This window comes from Excalfactoria chinensis, chromosome 1 (genome assembly GCF_039878825.1).
Source record: "Excalfactoria chinensis isolate bCotChi1 chromosome 1, bCotChi1.hap2, whole genome shotgun sequence".
Classification (NCBI taxonomy): Eukaryota; Metazoa; Chordata; class Aves; order Galliformes; family Phasianidae; genus Excalfactoria; species Excalfactoria chinensis.
This window is the reverse complement of record NC_092825.1, coordinates 116468955-116487309: the sequence shown is the minus strand read 5'-3', so window position 1 is coordinate 116487309 and position 18355 is coordinate 116468955. Positions and strand designations below refer to the sequence as shown.

Below are 18355 nucleotides of genomic sequence, written 5' to 3'. Positions count from 1 at the left end.
TTTATTAGAAAGGCAAAGATAGCAAGAAACTAAAAAGTGGCTTTGGAGAATCACAAGAGCCAAGGAAAAAAGCAGAATCCAAGAGGGAAAGACAAGAGGGTTCATTGAGCTAATGCACTTAAAGAACAGCAGCATTCTTCTGTGGAGTTAACAGCTAAGTGGGCAGGGGCCGAAATGTTGGAATTCACTGTATCTGAGATCTATTTTGGACAAGGTGGATTTCAATCAAAAGCTATGGAGAATTGCTTCCCAGGCTTAAAATAAAAAAGCAAATATGATGGCTGACATTTGGTGTGAGATAATGTTTTTTCTTCCCCATTTCAGAGAGTAGTAGGTTTGGAAACAAGACTTGGATTTATATAATAATGCTCTTTAACTGCTGTGTGCTACACTTCTCTGTCCCGTGATAAAATCCTTGCAAAGAACCATAAGGAATTCCCCCTTCTATGGAAATTCAGATGGCTGACATATTGATCTGATGCTAGCATTGCACTGTTCTTATTTTTTTTGCTTATGTATAATTATATAGTTATATTTTCATTTACAGTCACAAAGGCTGTGTATGCTCTGGATGATACACTTATGATACACTTTTTTTTGCAGTGTGCTCTAAAGGTTAATATATTTGGGTTGTTCCCAACTCCATATAGTATGACTATTCAGTGTGAAGCAATGGATTCCTCTCATGGGAAGTCAGCTTCTCTTTTTGATGGCAAGAACTGAAGCTTGAGCAAGCTGATGCAATGACAGCAGTGTAGTTGCACATATGGAAAAGTGTAGAGCTTGAAAATTTGCAGACCCCAAACCATTTATGGTGCTCAGATTAAAAACTGACATCTCAAACTACACCTGGAAATCAGCAGGAATGCAGCATACAGAAGTCATAGCCTATAAAATCATGTGCACATGGGAGACTGGCAGTAAAAAGACACAACAGGTTTTACTGTGAGTTAAGGAAAGAATTGCTACATAAACTCCAATGTTTTGCTTCTTTTGCAAATTAATCTGGGTCAACATTGCCTGAATTGAAATTGGGGGCAATTTTAGAATACATAGACTTACAACTAGGTGAATAAAGGGCAAATTACTTGTATCAGTACTTAAGATGCAACACCAGTATTTAAGATGCAACGCTTCTCTTATCTGTGTGTCTCTATTGCCATTTTTTTTTCTAGTTGACTGCAGTTTCAGTCGAGGAGTCTGCGACTGGAAACAAGATACTAATGATGACTTTGACTGGAATCCTGCTGATCGAGACAGAGGTGTTTATTTAAATATCTATCCTCCAGCTCAGCTGTGATTTGATGTCTTATCCTCTCCAAAAAAAAAAAAAAAAAAAAAAAAAGTGGGGAAGGCGGAGTAGAAAACAGAATCAAGAATTAATCAAGGCAGCAGAGGAGGCTGGGAGTGGAAGTTGCTTTTCCAGTGGCAATTGCTATTTAGCAACATATTTCAGTTCAAATGAATCGAAAGATGAGAAGAAGGATTTGAATATAACTGTTAAGATTTGCAAGTTGCAAAACAATTGAAACCTTATTAGTTATGCATTGTGTCTCTCCAAGGATGGTAGGATATTTAACCACATCTGCCATTTAGATGGATGTAGGAATGTTGTCACTCACATGGCTTAGACATAGCACTGTGATAACTGTGCATGGCCTTCTACAAAGGAGCTGTGATGTCATCTACCTGGACTTCTGCTTGGCCTTTGACACAGTCCCTGACAATGTTCCTATCAGTAAATTGGAGGGATGTAAGTTTCATAGATTGACTGCTGGATGGGCAAATAATTGGCTGGATGCCTGTGTCTGAAGAGTTACAGTCAGCACTTCAGTGTCGGAATGGAAACCTGTAACGAGTTGTTCAGCCTGGAGAAGGCTCTGGGGAGCCTTTCAGTACTTAGAAGGGGGACTGAAAGAAAGATGAGGAGGGCTTCTTATCAGGGAGTATAGTGATAGGACAAGACACAATGAATTTAAACTAAAAGATTTAGATTGGATACAAGGAAGACATTTTTCATGATGAGGTGGTGAAGCACACACAGGCTGCCCAGAGAAACTGCAGATACCCCATCCTCAGCTGATCTAGTAAAAGGTGTCTTTCCCATGGTATGGAGGTTAGAACTAGATGATCTTAGATGGTCTCTTCCAACCCAAACCCTTCTGTGATTCTGTGGTCTTCCTTTGTGGCACAGGAAGCATTGCAGAAGATGTTACAGTAGAACCAGTGGATAATGTAGACCACTTGTTTCAGTTCCAACATACACATTCTCTCCCTGTTCTTTCATAGTCTTTCCATCTGACTTTCTTTCCTAATCCTTCCTCTCCTGCTCCTCATATTTCCTTTTCCCCAGTACCTTTCTCTTTCCTGCAGCTTTCAGGAAGCCCTTACTCAGTTCTTGTTCCATTTCCACAGCTAAAGGTCTGCTGATTATGTCAATTTATGGACCCAGTTATTTTATCCCTTTATTCCTTTGCATGTCATCTCTCATTTTGTTGTTCCTCCAGGATTTAAGGAATAAACTGTTGGTTCCTTTATGAGTTTGTCATCACTGCAGAGGAGAGTGCACAGAGTATTGAGCTGGCTCAAATGCTGGAAATGGTCTGACCAGAGAGGCACAGCACCATGTTTCAAGCTATTGCATTTGAAAAACTGCCTTTTTGATTTTGCCTTTGAAATATACAGAAAATTGCAATGAAAGGAAGAATGACTGTAATTGCGAGTGAAATATGAACTCATCTCCTTTCTAAAGTGATCTGACTTCCAATAGCAAAAGCTTATTCCTTGAAAATTACACTCCCTGCTGTTTTTCTCTAGCCTGATTTGAAATTATTCAAGTAACAGAGCTTCTACTTATTTTCTTAGCAAAATTGCTTTCAATGTGCTAATAAGTAAGTACCACATGTTCATTAAAGTTGTGTTTTCCATTTTTTGTTACAAGGTGATGGGTACTACATGGCTGTTCCAGCCTTTGTGGGTCACAAGAAGGATTTGGGCCGCCTAAAACTTCTCCTGACTGACCTCAAACCAAAGAGCACCTACTGCTTGATTTTCAGTTATCGGCTTGCTGGCGAAAGAGTGGGAAAACTCCGAGTGTTTGCGGTGAACAAAAAAACTGCTCCTGTTTGGGAGCAGGACAAAGGAAAAGATGAAAGATGGAGAACTGGAAAAATAGAAATATTGCAGGGGATTGAAACAACTAACAGTGTAAGTCTCACGTAATTTATAGCCTAACTACTATACCCAACAGAATAGGTTTCTTCCTAATCCTCAAGTGTTCCACCAGCTCTTTCACAGGCATTATATGCTCGCAATTGAAAAGCTGTTTTGAAATGGAGGAGTACAGGTTTTACAAGGTTGAGAGGTTATTATATGGTTGTAGTTTCAGAAAAGAATTGCTCCAGTTTGCTAGGACACAGATGCCAGATAGACCCAATCATTTTATAAAAACTTCATCAGATCTCCAATTATCACAAACTATCAGAATCTCTGCTTATTATTTCATGCAATGGGAGGCATGAGTGTATGCTTGGAAAAATGAAAATTATCCCCGTTTCGTAGAAAACAATGCTCTCAAGCCATACTCACGTAGATCATTAGTGCAAAAAGAGATGCCATTATAATCAAGGTTGGGCAGTCACCACAGGTGCAGGGTATGTTTGGCCAGCAGAGAACACTGTGCCCCAGTAATTCTCTGAAAACTGCATCAGTAAGGGTTTCAGCAAGTTTCTTCTTGAAATTCTAGAGCCTGATTTCCATGTATATGACTGAATATTTTCAGTGCAGGGCAAAGGGTTATATGTACAATTGAATAATGGAAGCATAAAGGAAATTGAAGTCCTTTCTGAAGTTTTTTGCACTGCCAGAAAGCCATAGAAGAACTGTTGCGTAAATAAGAATCAGTCTATAAAATAAAAACCCCAGACACTCTATTGATAAAAACAAATCTACTATGTGTGCTTAGTACTGCAACTATAATTAGTAGCCTACCATATATACAGTAGATAGAAATATATGTATTTATCAGATATATGGCCTAATACTTAGGATCCAAATAGATGGAAAATGAACAATTGTAATGTCTCCAAGAAATGGAGGGCACTAACATCACATACAGCAGCAATGCCACAATATTATAATGGGATTTCACTCAATTTGCATTTACTTTGTACAATGAAAATAAGCAATCTTATTAAATGAATCCATTTGGTATTGTAAATCTGTACAGAGGATTATCAGCCTAGTTTGAATTATATATATAAATTCTAAAAGCTGCGGGGATTTGAGTCATTAAGTCTCTCTTGGACTGTTATAAAACATTCCTCAGATATTTAACTTGAAGAGTCACTGACTGGTTGGATAAACTACGTTTTCATTGTGAATACATCTCTTTTCTTCTGACAGATCATCTTTGAATCAGAACGTGGGAAGGGCAAAACTGGAGAAATTGGAGTGGACAATGTTATACTAGTTCTTGGTTTATGCCCAGAAGACACCTGAGAATGGATATTTGAGTATACTGGATTTAACCCTATTTTTAATATTTGCCTTATTAGTAGTGTTTTTTTAATCTTTTCATTATAAAAAAAGAATGAAAACAAATTTACAAATTGTGCCTTGAACTTAGTGCAGCAATGCAAACAGGAACCGACACGTGCAAGATGCAGAGCACACTTATTTTTTGTGAGTCAGATCTAATACATGCTTTGAATGTATCACTACTGTATTTTATCATTCAAGGTTCTGAGGCATTAAAATATTTGTTTAGCTTTTTTACAAACTCTGTACCCTTTCATTTCTTAAAGCCCTTTTCAAGGCTATTCTTAAGTCTTCTATTGCATTTCTACTTCACAAGAGCGCAAAGCAGTATATAAGAGGATGCTACTACTCCTGGTGATGTAATTTTAACTTCCTACTTAGTGTGTAGATATTAATTTTATTCAAAAAAAAAAAGAAAAAAAAGAAGTTTTTTCCTGTCTTGACGGAGCTAAATTTTAAGTGGAGTTGTATCTTTGGGGAATATTTTAATTGCTAATAAAATATGCAAAACTTTCTCTTTGTCATTGGTGTCTTTGAGTCACACAAATCACTGTTTAGGAAGTGATCTGCTTTTTTATTTTTTTCATAAGCATTTATTATGCATCACATAGAGGTGATGTTACCAACTAGTACTGAAAAAAGTAAAGAAACCTCATGCTCTGTACTGACCTTCAGGAGCAGACAGGATCCTGCTGAGTTACATACCTTCTTTACTGCACAGAGGCACAAAACAACCATTTTCATTTTCCAGTAGACAGGATGGTTTAGCGGCCACACAGTAAGGCTCATTCTTACACAATCAAGAAGTATATATCTCTTTTGCAAGTCCTTTCGCGTTCTTCAGACTTCAGCAAAATGGATAGAGACTACCCGCTGTCCCCAGGAATTGAGAGGGAAGCAGACTCTTCTCCCGCAAAGCAGAAGCTGACATCTTGCCACTCTCTGCCACACGTGCCTATGCACATACATGTATGTACATTTGCATGTAAGGAGGGTCTGGAATCCAGGTCCCCTTGCTCTGGAAAGAAGCTGAAGGACTGAAGCCTGAGCAAAAGACCATTTTCTCCCTCTTGATCTCTTCTGAGGATACCTAACACCTGCATCTCAAGCAGACGGGGATGCCTGAAACTGAGAAGATTAAAGGTCTGTTTTATTAAAATCAAGTTCTGTGTCTAGCTTCAACCTGCAGTAGTTTACATGTGCACAGTGCCCCTGAAGCCAAAGAATTCTGCACTTCTTTGTTTGTACACTTCATGTACAAACATGAGAGCCATTGCAGAAGCAATACAGTTAAATATGTATTTAAAGCAAACAAAATCTGACTTCAAAAACAGAACAGCGCAGCTGCGAATTTCTTATGTGTGTGGTTATTTGGCATGTAAAAGTGGTTTCATCCTCTATACTTGCTTTGGGATAAATTCTGCCTGTGTAAACATAATATCTAGAGACTACTTGTTCAATGCACAAAGCATAGAAGATGGCTTCTGCAGAAGCAACAAAATGCATTGCATTATCGGCATTCATAAAAATCTCATCAGTGCATCAGCAGACATTGATGGTATCATTTGCAGCTCCTGAGGCTGATGTTAAACTTTGGACGTAGCTCTCTGCCCGCAGGTTAGTAGAAACAAAAACCCTACCTAATTACCTATATCTATACTATGTCCTTCAAAAACTACTCTACAAATGTGAGCACTTAATCCTGAATGATACGTAACGAAAGGTTTCAATCACTTTTCTTCAACAGCCAAAACAATTAACGGGGATGATTCATTTTGTCAACCCTGAATGTATGGAATGGCCAAGGCATGTTTGTGCACGATGATTATCTTACAGCTTGCAATTAAGAAGAACCTAACATTCTGCAGCTCTCAGATGTTTTGATTCCTTAAACAAGGATTCCCCACTGCAATCTTTAAGGATCATAAGGATGAAGATAATAGAGAGATAGTTCCAGTGACTGATTATCACTCATATTTTATAATTTGTAATTGCTTGAATGTTTTGGATAGAAACATAAGCCTGCTTGCACTGGACACAAAGAAATTCATGAAATATATTCATGAAAAGATTAACAGCAAGAAAATACTGGTGATGTCCATGGAAATACTGATGCGTGTTAAAGGAAATAACATATCCCTAACCCACCTTAAAATATCATTTCATTCTTTTTTCTTCCTATGCTTCTCTTTATTTCCACGCAATGATGGTGCTTCTCCAACAACCCCAATAGTGAGCACAAGTGCTGAGTAGCCCTAGACAAGCTTTGTCATAGCCCAGCTCTAAATGCTCTCTCATATGATTCCCAGGCCAAATTGGGAGTCACAGTGTTGCAGGAGCCACTCACAGGAGGCAGTTTGCAGATAGCAACCCAGTTTTGCATAGCACAAAGGAGGTGGTACATTTAATTTGCTGCTGCTCCTTCTGTACTCAGATAATAGCAAAACCAGCAGCTTCTTCAAGCACTTCACATCTTCCAAACCTGATTTTCTGACTCCCCTGCTTTCTGCTGGCTGTAGATGGAATGCTGGTGCTTAACTTGGATTCCCAAACTCTGTTGGAGTAGTCTCTATCCATTAAGCACCAAGCTTTGGTGCTTAAGCTTTCTGATGAAAATATGGAGACAAATTCTCAGCCACTTTCGTGTAGTCTGTGGTAGCTGTTCTCAGCCACATTTTGTACTCTTCTGATTTCATTACAGACACTTTGCTCTACACTACTGTTACCAAGAGCAGAACTTAAGTTAGCCTCCCCCACTAGAAGCACTTCTAGCAAATGATCACTTACCAGTTCTCTTTCAGGTCTTCAGGAAGGATATAATCTCCCCAGTTCTACTTCATTGGAAACAGCTGCTCCCATTACCTGTGCACAAGGTTTCAGAAAGTTCAAACCACAGCTTCAGAGCTTGTGTCTAGGGATTTTACAGGAAATGCCTGTCCATCAGTCCTTCTGCCAGAACACATATTGTCTGGGATATTCTGAAGCGTCAATTGTTACAATTCCAAGAATAGGCAATAATAAGAACAGTCTAAAGCATATCCCTTGGGAAACAAATTGAAGGAAGAAGGTTTGAAAGGAATTCATACATATTTTCTTTCAAATAATTCCACCATAAATGTTTTGTGAATGGGAGTACATCTCTGCAAAATTTCACTGCTAATGCTTGATCAACATCTTCGAAACTGTAAGAAGAAACATTTCTATTTCATTAAAAGGAAATGCATTGTTCTGTGATTCTATTAGTGCACTGTTTTCAAGAACTGCAAACTCTTTTATAAATGTACATCTAAGTTAATAGACAAATTAATCATTGCAGCAATCTTACAGGTTTCTTGTCTGATGGTGCAGACGGACTGTTCACCAATTGTCTAACCAACATCTTCCCAACTATTTCTGTGGATATTTAACAATCTATCAGCTGGCGGAGTATCTCACCTTGCTGAATAGAAGTCTGTTCTTTTTAGAGAAGTAGATACTTAGCACAGACAACATTGAAATCTCAAGGAAAGCAAGCTGAAATCTCAAGGAAAGCAAGCTGTTACTGTAGTGCTGATTTTATCCTGGAAAACCCTGCAAAAACACAAAGATATGTATATATACCATTACACAAGTATATGAACATAACAAGTATATCATGTTTATCCTTTGGTTTACTTCAGGAGTAACTGAGAAAGCATTATTACAGAATCACAGAATTGTAGGGGCTAGAAGAGACCTTTAGAAATTGTCTAGTCCAACCCCCCTGCCAAAGCAGGCTCCATAGATCAGGTTGCACAGATAGGAGTCCAGGTGGGTCTTGAACATGTACAGAGAAGGAGAATCCACCACCTCTCTAGGCAATCTGGTTTCAGTGCTCCATCACCTTTACTGTGAAGAAGTTCTTATGCACATTTGTACGTAACTTCCTATGTTTCAGTCTGTGGCCATTTTCCCTTGTCCTATCACCACACATTGCTGATAAGAGTCTGGCCTCATCCCTTTGTCTCCCGCACATTAGGTATTTACAGACATTAATCAGATCCCCTCTCAGTCTTCTTTTCAGACCCAGGTCACTCAGCTTTCCTCATAAGAGAGATGCTCCAGGCCCTATAGTCTCTGGAACAATGATTCATTGGAACTAACATAGTTTAATGGAGAAGGCTGTGAGTAAGGAACCTGCCTCAAATAGTGGCATCCTTTGTTCTGATCTCTGTTCCTGGGAAGACTCATCACACAGGGCAAATCATGCTCCTTGTGTCTTCCCTGCTAAAGGAAGTCTGTGCCAGCTGTGAAAAGCCATGCTGTCTTCTTCCCATCCTTCAGCTTCTCTTCTTCTGTAAAAATTCAGACTTGTTCCACACTTTGTTGCTGCACAAAAACAAGGCAAAAAAAGGAAGCCTGACTTCAACTGCGTAACCAGTTGTGTATAATACACGGAATGAAGTTGACCGCCCTAACAGCATTACGTCACTCAAGTATTTACCAAAAGGGCTGTTTCTGCCTGGAAACGTCCTTGGTAGGAGGCAGAAACATTTCTTGTCAGTAGAGGGCAGCATAGGCCTCATCAGTGAATAGAACCAAGCGCATTTACGTAAAAATCATACTGATTTTCACTGTAATTGAGAATAAACCCTATCATACACCCGTAAGTTTGCCAGAAATACACATCTTTCCCAGAATCACTGTGAATACTCTGCGTACAATGCATGCGAAAGAAAAAAGCCCGTGGCATGGCCCGCCCCGGGTCCCGCCGGCAGCAGGCCGCGCTGCTCCCCCACCCGGCCCGCTCGCAGACATGGCGGAGCGCAGCGCGGCCTGGGAGGCGGGGAGGGCTGCGCCGCATTGAGGCCCAGCGCGGAGGTAAAGGGGTACGGATCCGTAGTGCTGCGTATTCCTCAGCGGCACAGCCCTCTCTTAACCGATGTTACTCGGGGGTAGGCCGAGGGAGGCGGTGGGGCCCGGCAGAATCCGAGCGCCGCGGGAGGGGTGCGGGACGGGCGCGGGCAGGGGGGGTGACAGTCACTGTGTGACAGGTGACAGGATGAGGGGAAATGGCTTTAAGTTGCGCCAGGGGAGGTTTAGGTTGGATATCAGGGAAAACGTCTTTACAGAAAGAGTTGTTAAGCGCTGGAATAGGCTCCCCAGGGAGGTGGTTGTGTCACAGTCCCTGGATGTGTTTAAAAACCTTTTGGATGTAGTGCTCAGGGACATGATTTAGCAGAGGGTTGTTACAGTTAGGGTACTATGGTTAGATTGTGGTTGGATTTGATGATCTTTAAGTCTTTTCCAACCTGAGCGATTCTATGGTTCTATGAATATAGAATATATCGATTTCAATCAATATATCAGTATCAATTTCCTCTTAGGCTTTGAGTTTAAAATGACATTTGATCTTTTTTTTTTCTACCATGTTTTTTTGGAGACAGTTTGTTACACTGTTAGGAACACTTGGCTGTTTCTGATCTTTGCCTTGGATATAATTTGGGTTTTCTTCCAACTACATGGTGTTCTTTGAGGAAAAATCATCTGAATCTCAGGTAGGGATAAAGGAGAAGATGACTGATGCTCTGCCTGCTCTAAGCTTCCAAGACATTCATCTACACTTTCTTGGATGCATTTTTACTTTGTCTTGTTTTATCAGTGGAAGTTTTCTGCACTAAGGGAAGGTGGACTATGGTTTTGTATCTGTGAAGGTGTCTGGAGAAGGCACTTACCCCAAATGATTTTGGAGAGGGCAGGCTTTTTTCCCAAAGTTTGGCTTCTTAGTTTTAAACTGAGACAGTGGAGATTTGGGTTAGATATGAGGAGGAAGTTTTTCACACAGAGGGTGGTGATGCACTGGAACAGGTTGCCCAAGAAGGTTTTGGATGTCCCATCCCTGGAGGCATTCAAGGCCAGGCTGGACGTGGCTCTGGGCTGCCTGGTCTGGAAGATGTTGACCCTGCACATAGCGGGGGGGTGGAAACTACATGATCATTGTGGTCCTTTTCAACCCAGGCCATTCTATCATTCTGTGATGATTCTATGATTAGTTAGCAGAAAATCTCTCACACTGGTTTGTTTGTTTGTTTTTCCCCCATGCAGTGATTTTCATTTTTAAAACCTTCTGATTCAGTACAATGTTTTGGGATGACTGTATTTCAGACCTGAGGTAGCCTGTTTTATTTTTTGTTTGTTTGTTTGTTTTCCCCTTAAGAGCAAACTGACTTACTAGATCTTTATTGATCACCATTGCTAATTCTTGTACACGCAGTGACTCATTATGCCATTCGGTCAAGTGTGAAAGGTGATGATAATTTGGCAAGAAAGTACCTCAGCGTCACAGTATTACAGAGCCTAATTGAAAATGCAAACCAGTTTCTGCCTTCACTTATAATTCAGATGGTTGTTTTCATACTTCACTGAAGTTAAGTAGAATGGAAGCGCCTTGTGTAGTTGTAGGAGAGATGGAGATGTTTATTCATGCTTTTGTTCATGCGGCTCTACAAGAACAATCATGATGTATTTCATAAATTCAGGGAAAAGCACGTTATTGTACATGCGCCTTTTTCTTGAATTTCTTACTTCTTGGAACAAGGAAGACACCAGAAAACTGCTGACTGTTTGCTGAGCAGCATTTGCCAAATAGCATTAAATCAAGTGGGGAAGTGGTAAAATTCCAAATGTTTTAAATGTTGGATGAAAAAACAGTGTGTGGCACGAAGACTGGATGAGGGATTAAAACCTTCCCTCCAGTCTGTGACCGGGCACCTTTGGGCATACAGGGCGTTTTGTTGTTGTTGTTTGTTTTTTGAGGGTTTATTTTGCCAAATATTATGCAAATAGGTACCTTAAAAATGTAAAATACCCTAAAGGCCATAGGGAAATTGTTTTATCCCCAAGGCTGGGTTTTCTCATTGTGCACTTACACAGGGCTGCATGGGTTTGCTGTACTACAGCTCCCTCAAGTGGTAAAATATTTTCCCATTTAAAACTGCAGCCAACTTTATGTGAAACACTTTCCCTTCAGAAGTTCTGAGGTTTTCTTCTATTTCATCTTTATTCTGCTTATTATTTTATTTTATTTTATTTTATTTTATTTTATTTTATTTTATTTTATTTTATTTTATTTCCCCTAAAATGTTGAAAATTACGAACATCTTTTAGGACTGGAGAGATTACCAGAAATGTAGAGCAGTGGGCTAAAGGGTTATGAGCAGGTTCAGGTTGGATATTAGGAAAAATTTCTTCACTCTTAGGAAAGAATGTTCAGGCAGTGGAATGGGCTGCCCAGGGAAGTGGTGGAGTCACCATTGCTGGAAGTGTTCAAGGAACGTTTAGATGTTGTACTGAGGGACATGATTTAGTGGAGAAATATTGGTGGTAGGTGGACTAGATGATCTTGAAGGTCTTTTCCAGCCTTGATGATTCTGTGGTTCTCTGACTGTGGTCTTCATTTAGCAGCTGACCTGCTAAGACAGATGTGGCAGAGCATTTCATAGAATCACAGAATCATTGAATGGTTTGGGTTGGAAGAGAGCTTTAAGATTGTGTACTCCCAACTCTCTGCTATAGGCAGGGACAGCTCCTGCTAGACCAGGTTGCTCAAAGCCCCATCCTGCCTGGCCTTGAAACACATCTTGGGGGGGGGGGGGGCATCCACCATCCAGCACCTCACTGGCATGCCCCAGAGAGGTGAGTAAGTTTCATTGTGTAAGCTTCAGAACTAATAATGGATATTTGTAGACTACCAGCAGTTTTTTTAGACTTCTGTTTTCCTATTTGCTGAATAACTTGTTTCAATCAGTGCTCTTGCATATCTGACAGCAGAAAACAACAACCCCTTGGCAGCATGCAGGGTGTCTGACTGTTGCCTAGATTAGAACAGGCTTGCAGAATTCCATCTACAAAATAACCAAGTAAAGTATTCATGTAGCTGGGAGAGGAACATAGGCTGTAGATTTTTGGTTTTGCCATTATGCTGCAAAACATCAAAACCCTGTTACACAGCAGAAACATCAGTGTTCAAGGAATGTGTGAGTAAGAAAGAACTCAGGCTTACTCTGCTTTGGTTCAGTGTGAACTTTGGCTAGAAAATGCCCTCCAGCATTGCCACTGCATCAGTATTTATTTGTTTCTCCCTCTAAGAACAGGGAAAACATGCAGTAGACTCAGAGTATCTTGATTCTTGTATCTTGATTCTAGAAATGTTCCTTGACATACTGACTTAGTATGATATGCTCTGCAGGATTCCCTGTGTTAAGCACTCTGCCTCAACCTTTGAAGGAAGTCAGAAGTTGTGAAACGTACTGGGTTTGTGCTTGTTCTCAACAACAGCCTTGGGGATTAAAATCCAGTTGCCACTTGTCTTACAGAGACAGACATGCACAAACAACATTTTTTGTTTCTCATCACACTGCCTTTTAATAAGATGAAATTTGTGATTGTCTAGGTAGTGGAGTACTTTATGGATACGTATCACTTTTCAGCTTGAAGTATTTTAAGGTCCTTTGAAAACTGTGTACACACAGCAAAGCAGTGCCATGCTATGTGGACAATGCTTTCTCTTCAGAAACCCTTCTTCTCATTTGTCATTAATGAAGGCATATTTATTACTTTTACTTGGCTGTTTCCCTGCTAGTTGTTTCTTGCATTTCTACTTGCAGCCAGTGAATATCCCACTCCGCTGAAGATGTTGATTACAGATTTCAATTCTGGTCTTGTCATGTGTTTTGATGTCTTATTTTTCTTTTACATAGTTCTGCTGAGTAAGAGGGTCACCCAGTTCTCTTTGCTGTTTGTCATACAAGCTGAGGAAAGCACTTCCTCAGAAGTGATTGTTTGGACGTAAACGTGAGTAGTTTAATAGCTAACTGAATTTCCAAACTTAGTTTTAAACTTTCATATTTTCATGCCCACATTCTGTTATCCATTTTTGTTCAACTGCTACCATAACCTTTACTTGAATTTGCTGTTGGATAAGCTTGAAAAAGTAAATGCACCACTATGGAGATCTTAGGATTTCTAGAAATTTAATCACTGCATTAGTGTGGGAAAAGTCCTAAGGCAGAAAATATATATTATATTTAATCCAATCCAAGGCAGACTACTAGAAGGTCAGAAAGAAAACAAAAACACCGTTGTCACAGAGGATAAGTGTATGCATGGATGAATTATTACCAAAGCACTGTGTGGGGGAATTTCTTTGCATGTCCATAGTCGTCAGTACACTGATTGGGAAGTAGGAAAGTTGTGCAGTTTATATGGCAAGCTCCTATCCATGTGGCTTTCCCTCACTGTACATACAGTGCACTAAGACTGAAAATAAATAAACCAAAATAAAATGTATGTAGTTTATAAACCTGCATGCTACATACTAAATGTTGAAAATACACAAGGCTGTCATGCATTTGGGTAAGTAAACTTTGCAGTATGAGTAGCATAATACATAATGTATATAGATAGTTGCAAGCACTGAAGAAAATTACATTTGAAGTGGCATGCATTAGAAGGAGTGGAGTTGAATCTAAGGCATGGGGCAGTCGTACTGCTTGAGCATTTAACAGTCTCCCTGCCTCTGCCCTAGACTGCATGAAAAGCAATATATGCCAGCAGATCACCATCTTCTAATGTCAGCTGCTGAATGTTTGGGAGATGGGGAGCTGCCCTGCTGTAACCATAGCCACCCTGCTTAAGAGAACAACTCTTTCCTCTCTTACAAACTCTGTGGTTGGTTACCAGAACAAATGAGGAAGGATTCAGCTCTATGTGCTTTATTTTATTTTATTTTATTTTATTTTATTTTATTTTATTTTATTTTATTTTATTTTATTTTATTTTATTATGGCAGTTTTACGAATATATTTGAAAAAGCATATCTCTGTTTTCTCTCTGTTTCTGAAAATGCTTTAGAAAAATAATTTCTGTTATAGACATTATTGAGCTCTAACGGGACTTCAAAATGTCAGGCAAGAATGACCTGTTTCAAGACAAGTGAAGTGAAAGCAGACAGTGTTTGCTATGGAGGTCAGGCTGGTCTGTAGTCTGTGCTTATAGAAACATAATGAAAGTTGATGCTCACTGTCTTGTCTTTCTTCTTTTCTTTTGAGCCCCAAGGCCCTCCCTAATGTTTAAACTTATTTCTGGCATGCATAGTACAGCTGAAAGCTGTGAAACGTGCAAATTATCCAGCTTTCTCTCTTCTCCCTCTTCTTTTCCCCCCTTCTTGGGAGATTTCATCATGGAAATAGTGATGGTGCAAGAAATCTACTTGTGAGTTCCTTCAAATGTGCATGTGTTTATCTGGCCTTGTATTAGTTTCTAAATGCAAGTGACCTTTTATAGCGTCAGGGTATATATGCAATTCCAGCCAACAATTTTTTTGCACAGATACAGAAGACTAAATCATAAGGAAAGAGGACGCATGCTCACAACACACCGCTCAGTGTGCCTACACATTTAGTTCTGTTCAGCAGCAGGAGAATAATGTTAGTAATGTTTTTGTTAGTTTGTGTGTAGCAGTGTGCCAGGCATGGTTTGAAAGGGCTTTTCAGTAATCTGAAGGAAATCTCATTTGAACCCTGAAATCCTGCTTTCTGAATTAGTTTTTTTTCTCTTGTCATTTAACACCAGTCAGAATATATGGGAGCATGCCTTAATAAGGCTCTTGCTGGAAGACAATACATGTATCAATATTAGGATGTCTTTAACTCTTAAGAATTTGCAAAAGTAGCAATTAGGAGTTTGCAGTTGCTCTCTTATCAGTTTGTAGGTGTGACTGTTTTTGAGTAGCCTTGATGATCAAATTGCAATGTAATAACAGAGATAGGAAGGGAAAGAGCAATGACAGGGACTTGTTAAAAGTTTACCAGTCTGATGTGCGGTCTCTGGTTAGCAGCTGTGAAGAGTTGATTTTGGAAGAGAGAGAACGTGTGATCTCTTGCATGACAAGTGAAGGGTTTAGGTATTGGTGGTAATCATGGGTGACGCAGGATCCAGAGTGTGATTTGCGGCTTATGATCCATTGAGTTACATTAGTATCACTCCCTTAATCATACTGCAGAGTAGTTCTTAACCTTAGCTTTACAGCTCCCAATAAAATGTGTTCAGCTACTTATTGTTCCTTAATTGTAGAAATTACCCATATTAAGTTGTGGTGATACTTAAAAGTTCTTCAGAACACCTGAAAATTCTGATATCTTCAATAAGTGCATGAAAAAATTATTTAGGTACATTTTGTTAGATCCCGTTCCCACGTTAACTTGGTAGTTTTATTCTTTTGAAGTAAGAAGACTTGAGGAAACAGTCTGAAATGAAGAATCAGTCCTCATATATCTCATCTGTCTGCAACAGAAGTTAATGTTAATTGGAACTTGCATGTTTTATTAAAACAAGACAACAGATAGAACAGATAATCAGACATCTCAGTACTTAGAACAATCTATGAAAAAGAGAAAGATTATTTTGCACGTTTTGGAAAGATGGCAGCAGAATCTTGCTTGGTTTGAGGTAAATTTTCATGTTGCGATTTGTAACATTCAGATTAAATTAGTTGTAGTGTTTACTTCTCAAAGTCTGCCCTTGGAGGCTATCAGGAAGGTAGCAGTATGGAATGTATTCAGCATAGTGGGGACATTATGTTATTCAAATAGCTACTGCAGCAGAAGGACGAGATTTTTCATATGTTCATATTTTGTGCAATGAAAAAACGAATGTTCTCCAAAACCAACATTTTCAGTAAATTGAATCTGTTGACACTAATCCTGTAAAAACTCTGATATTTTGCTGCCTTATGCGTGAGGAGGGGATGATACATTGCCTATAAAGCTTCCTTTTATATGTCTTGGAAAAGGTATAAATTGATAGCAGATTTTATACATCAATGAGTGTTCATCTGTTGCTTTCAGTGAAAAACACTGACTTTCAGAACTCACTGCTCCTTGGTAGTTCAGTGGTATGAATGCTAATGCATTAAGCACCACAAAATCCACCTGTAATCTCAGCTGGCAGAATGGCTTTGTAGTTACCTGTCTCCTCGTAGTAGTTAGGACTGACCCTTTTTACTTCTATTTTGCTCTATGTGCATAGAAAAACAAGTTTGATTAGACATTTTAATTCTACTGGCAGTGCCTTTCTTGGTGCAATTGTTGGCAAAATACTGTTTTTTTCCTTAAAAATTAATTTTGAATGGTTAACTCTGCCTCAGCAGGAGTTCCCAGGTCCTTCTTTCTGCCACCTTTTTCCTTGCGTGAGTTAGACTAGTATGCCCACTTACACTTTCTCAGGACCTGGCTTCCTCGGTTCTGCATTTGTTCTGCTAATTCTACTATAAACCATTTCAAGGTTGGCAAAACCAGTGATATATGCAAATAAGATAGCTTAAAAAGAACGTACAAGATGAATATAAAGAAAATAATGTAATAAATATCATAATTACAGAAAATGTTTTGTGGTTTTTTTTCCTTTCAGGTTTAAAAATGTCTGACCAGAAAAATATTATATACAGAATCCATTGTATTGAAAAGCTGCTCTCTGAGAACAATTTCCAAGATATTGAGGATCATCTTAAAGAGCTTGAAGATGTCAGTATGACTGTAGAATATCTTCAGGGGACAGAAGTTGTCAAGGTTGTATACAGAGTACTCAAGAGCTGCCCTTCAGCAGAGCTGAAAAGGAAAGCAAAGCAGCTATTATCAAGATGGAAAGCACTTTACAAGAATAACCATCTTCAAGCAGTGCAAGCCAAGAAGTCAGTTTCTGTATGTGTGAGTGTGGAAACTGAACATCTTGAGATTCCTGGAGAACAGCTGCTGTCTGAAGGACCTTGTCAGCAGGAAGCATTAGATGCTGTTCCTTCTAAAAGTTTGGTCCCACCACAAACTGTTAAAAATGCAAGTAACAACGCAGAAGGCAGCGTAGATCAGCTTTCCCCTTTTGATGAAGGGCATATCAATAATGAAGGTTCTAAACCTCTTGTTAATGAAGCAGGCTTGCAGCAGGATCACATGAGAGCTCTGAGGTGTAAATGCACAGATCTTCTTTATAAAGCTTTGACGAGTTCTGCCAAAGACAGAGAAGAAGCTGATAAATGGCTAAAGCTTTCTAAAGAAATTGAAGAACATGTTTTTGCTCTTCATTCTAAAAATGACAAAAAGTATAAAAATTGCATCAGAAGTAAAATCTCCAACTTGAAGAACCCTAAAAGCTGCAACTTAAAACATAACCTTTTTTCAGGGACTTTGAGTCCGAAGGCTTTTGCTGAGATGACAGTGATGGAAATGGCCAGTGATGAACTGAAACAGCTCAGGGCCCTGTACACAGAGTCCTCTATTCAAGAACATCAGCTTCCACAAGTTATTAATGGCACACAGACAAACAAAATAAAGTGTAGGCGCTGTGAAAAATCTGATTGCACTGTCACTATGATTACCAGAGGAACTCTCTTTCTTCCAGGCTGGGTGCGAAACACGAATCCCGATGAACAAATGTTGACTTTTGTTATTTGCAATGAATGCGGAGAACAATGGTATCACAGCAGATGGATTTGTTTGTAATGCTCGCTCACGTTAAGAAGTCATTGAAAAACACAGATAAAAGAAGGTGTCTCTTGAAACTGTATATTGTAAAATTGGATATTGATACTATACAGGCACAAATAAAAATTGCAAAAGCACTTTTAAAAAAGGTCCTGTTTAGCAAATTTAATTTGCTAATGTATGACAAGAACATCCATCTAGTTGACAAAGGGAAGCCATCTGATGATGTCTTTTTCCATTTCGTTGAAGATTTCAATACTGTTTCTCACAGAATGCTTCTGGACAAAATGCCCAGCATACAGTTAAACAAAAACATAAAGAAA

The 18355-nt window shown here is 39.3% G+C and overlaps 2 protein-coding genes across 5 annotated transcripts in view; both read left to right on the top strand.

Moving 5' to 3' along the window:
- The window catches only part of EGFL6 (EGF like domain multiple 6), a 37584-nt gene extending 33084 nt beyond the window's left edge, over positions 1-4500 (top strand). The window contains exons 10-12 of the mRNA XM_072357511.1: positions 1176-1262; positions 2942-3207; positions 4405-4500. Coding sequence (XP_072213612.1) covers positions 1176-1262; positions 2942-3207; positions 4405-4500 — 449 coding nt within the window. The remainder of the gene's footprint in view (positions 1-1175; positions 1263-2941; positions 3208-4404) is intronic.
- A 4740-nt stretch (positions 4501-9240) lies between these two features.
- On the top strand, positions 9241-18180 carry TCEANC (transcription elongation factor A N-terminal and central domain containing). 4 transcript variants are annotated; one of them, XM_072348701.1, is made up of 3 exons: positions 9283-9378; positions 13257-13350; positions 16966-18180. In XM_072348701.1, the coding sequence occupies exon 3, from the start codon at positions 16974-16976 to the stop codon at positions 18048-18050; it is 1077 nt and encodes a 358-aa protein (XP_072204802.1). In that variant the 5' UTR covers positions 9283-9378; positions 13257-13350; positions 16966-16973; the 3' UTR covers positions 18051-18180. The 4 variants fall into 4 exon arrangements, with proteins under 4 accessions (XP_072204774.1, XP_072204802.1, XP_072204784.1 ...); XM_072348683.1 differs by having other exon boundaries at positions 9299-9386; XM_072348673.1 differs by lacking the exon at positions 13257-13350 and having other exon boundaries at positions 9241-9378; positions 16966-18174.
- Positions 18181-18355: the final 175 nt, after the last annotated feature.

Coding starts and splice junctions, on each gene's coding strand:
- TCEANC (XM_072348673.1), top strand. CDS start 9,249: ATGGCCCGCCCCGGGTCCCGCCGGCAGCAGGCCGCGCTGCTCCCCCAC. Junction 9,379..16,965: donor CATTGAGGCCCAGCGCGGAG/GTAAAGGGGTAC, acceptor TTTTCCTTTCAG/GTTTAAAAATGTCTGACCAG.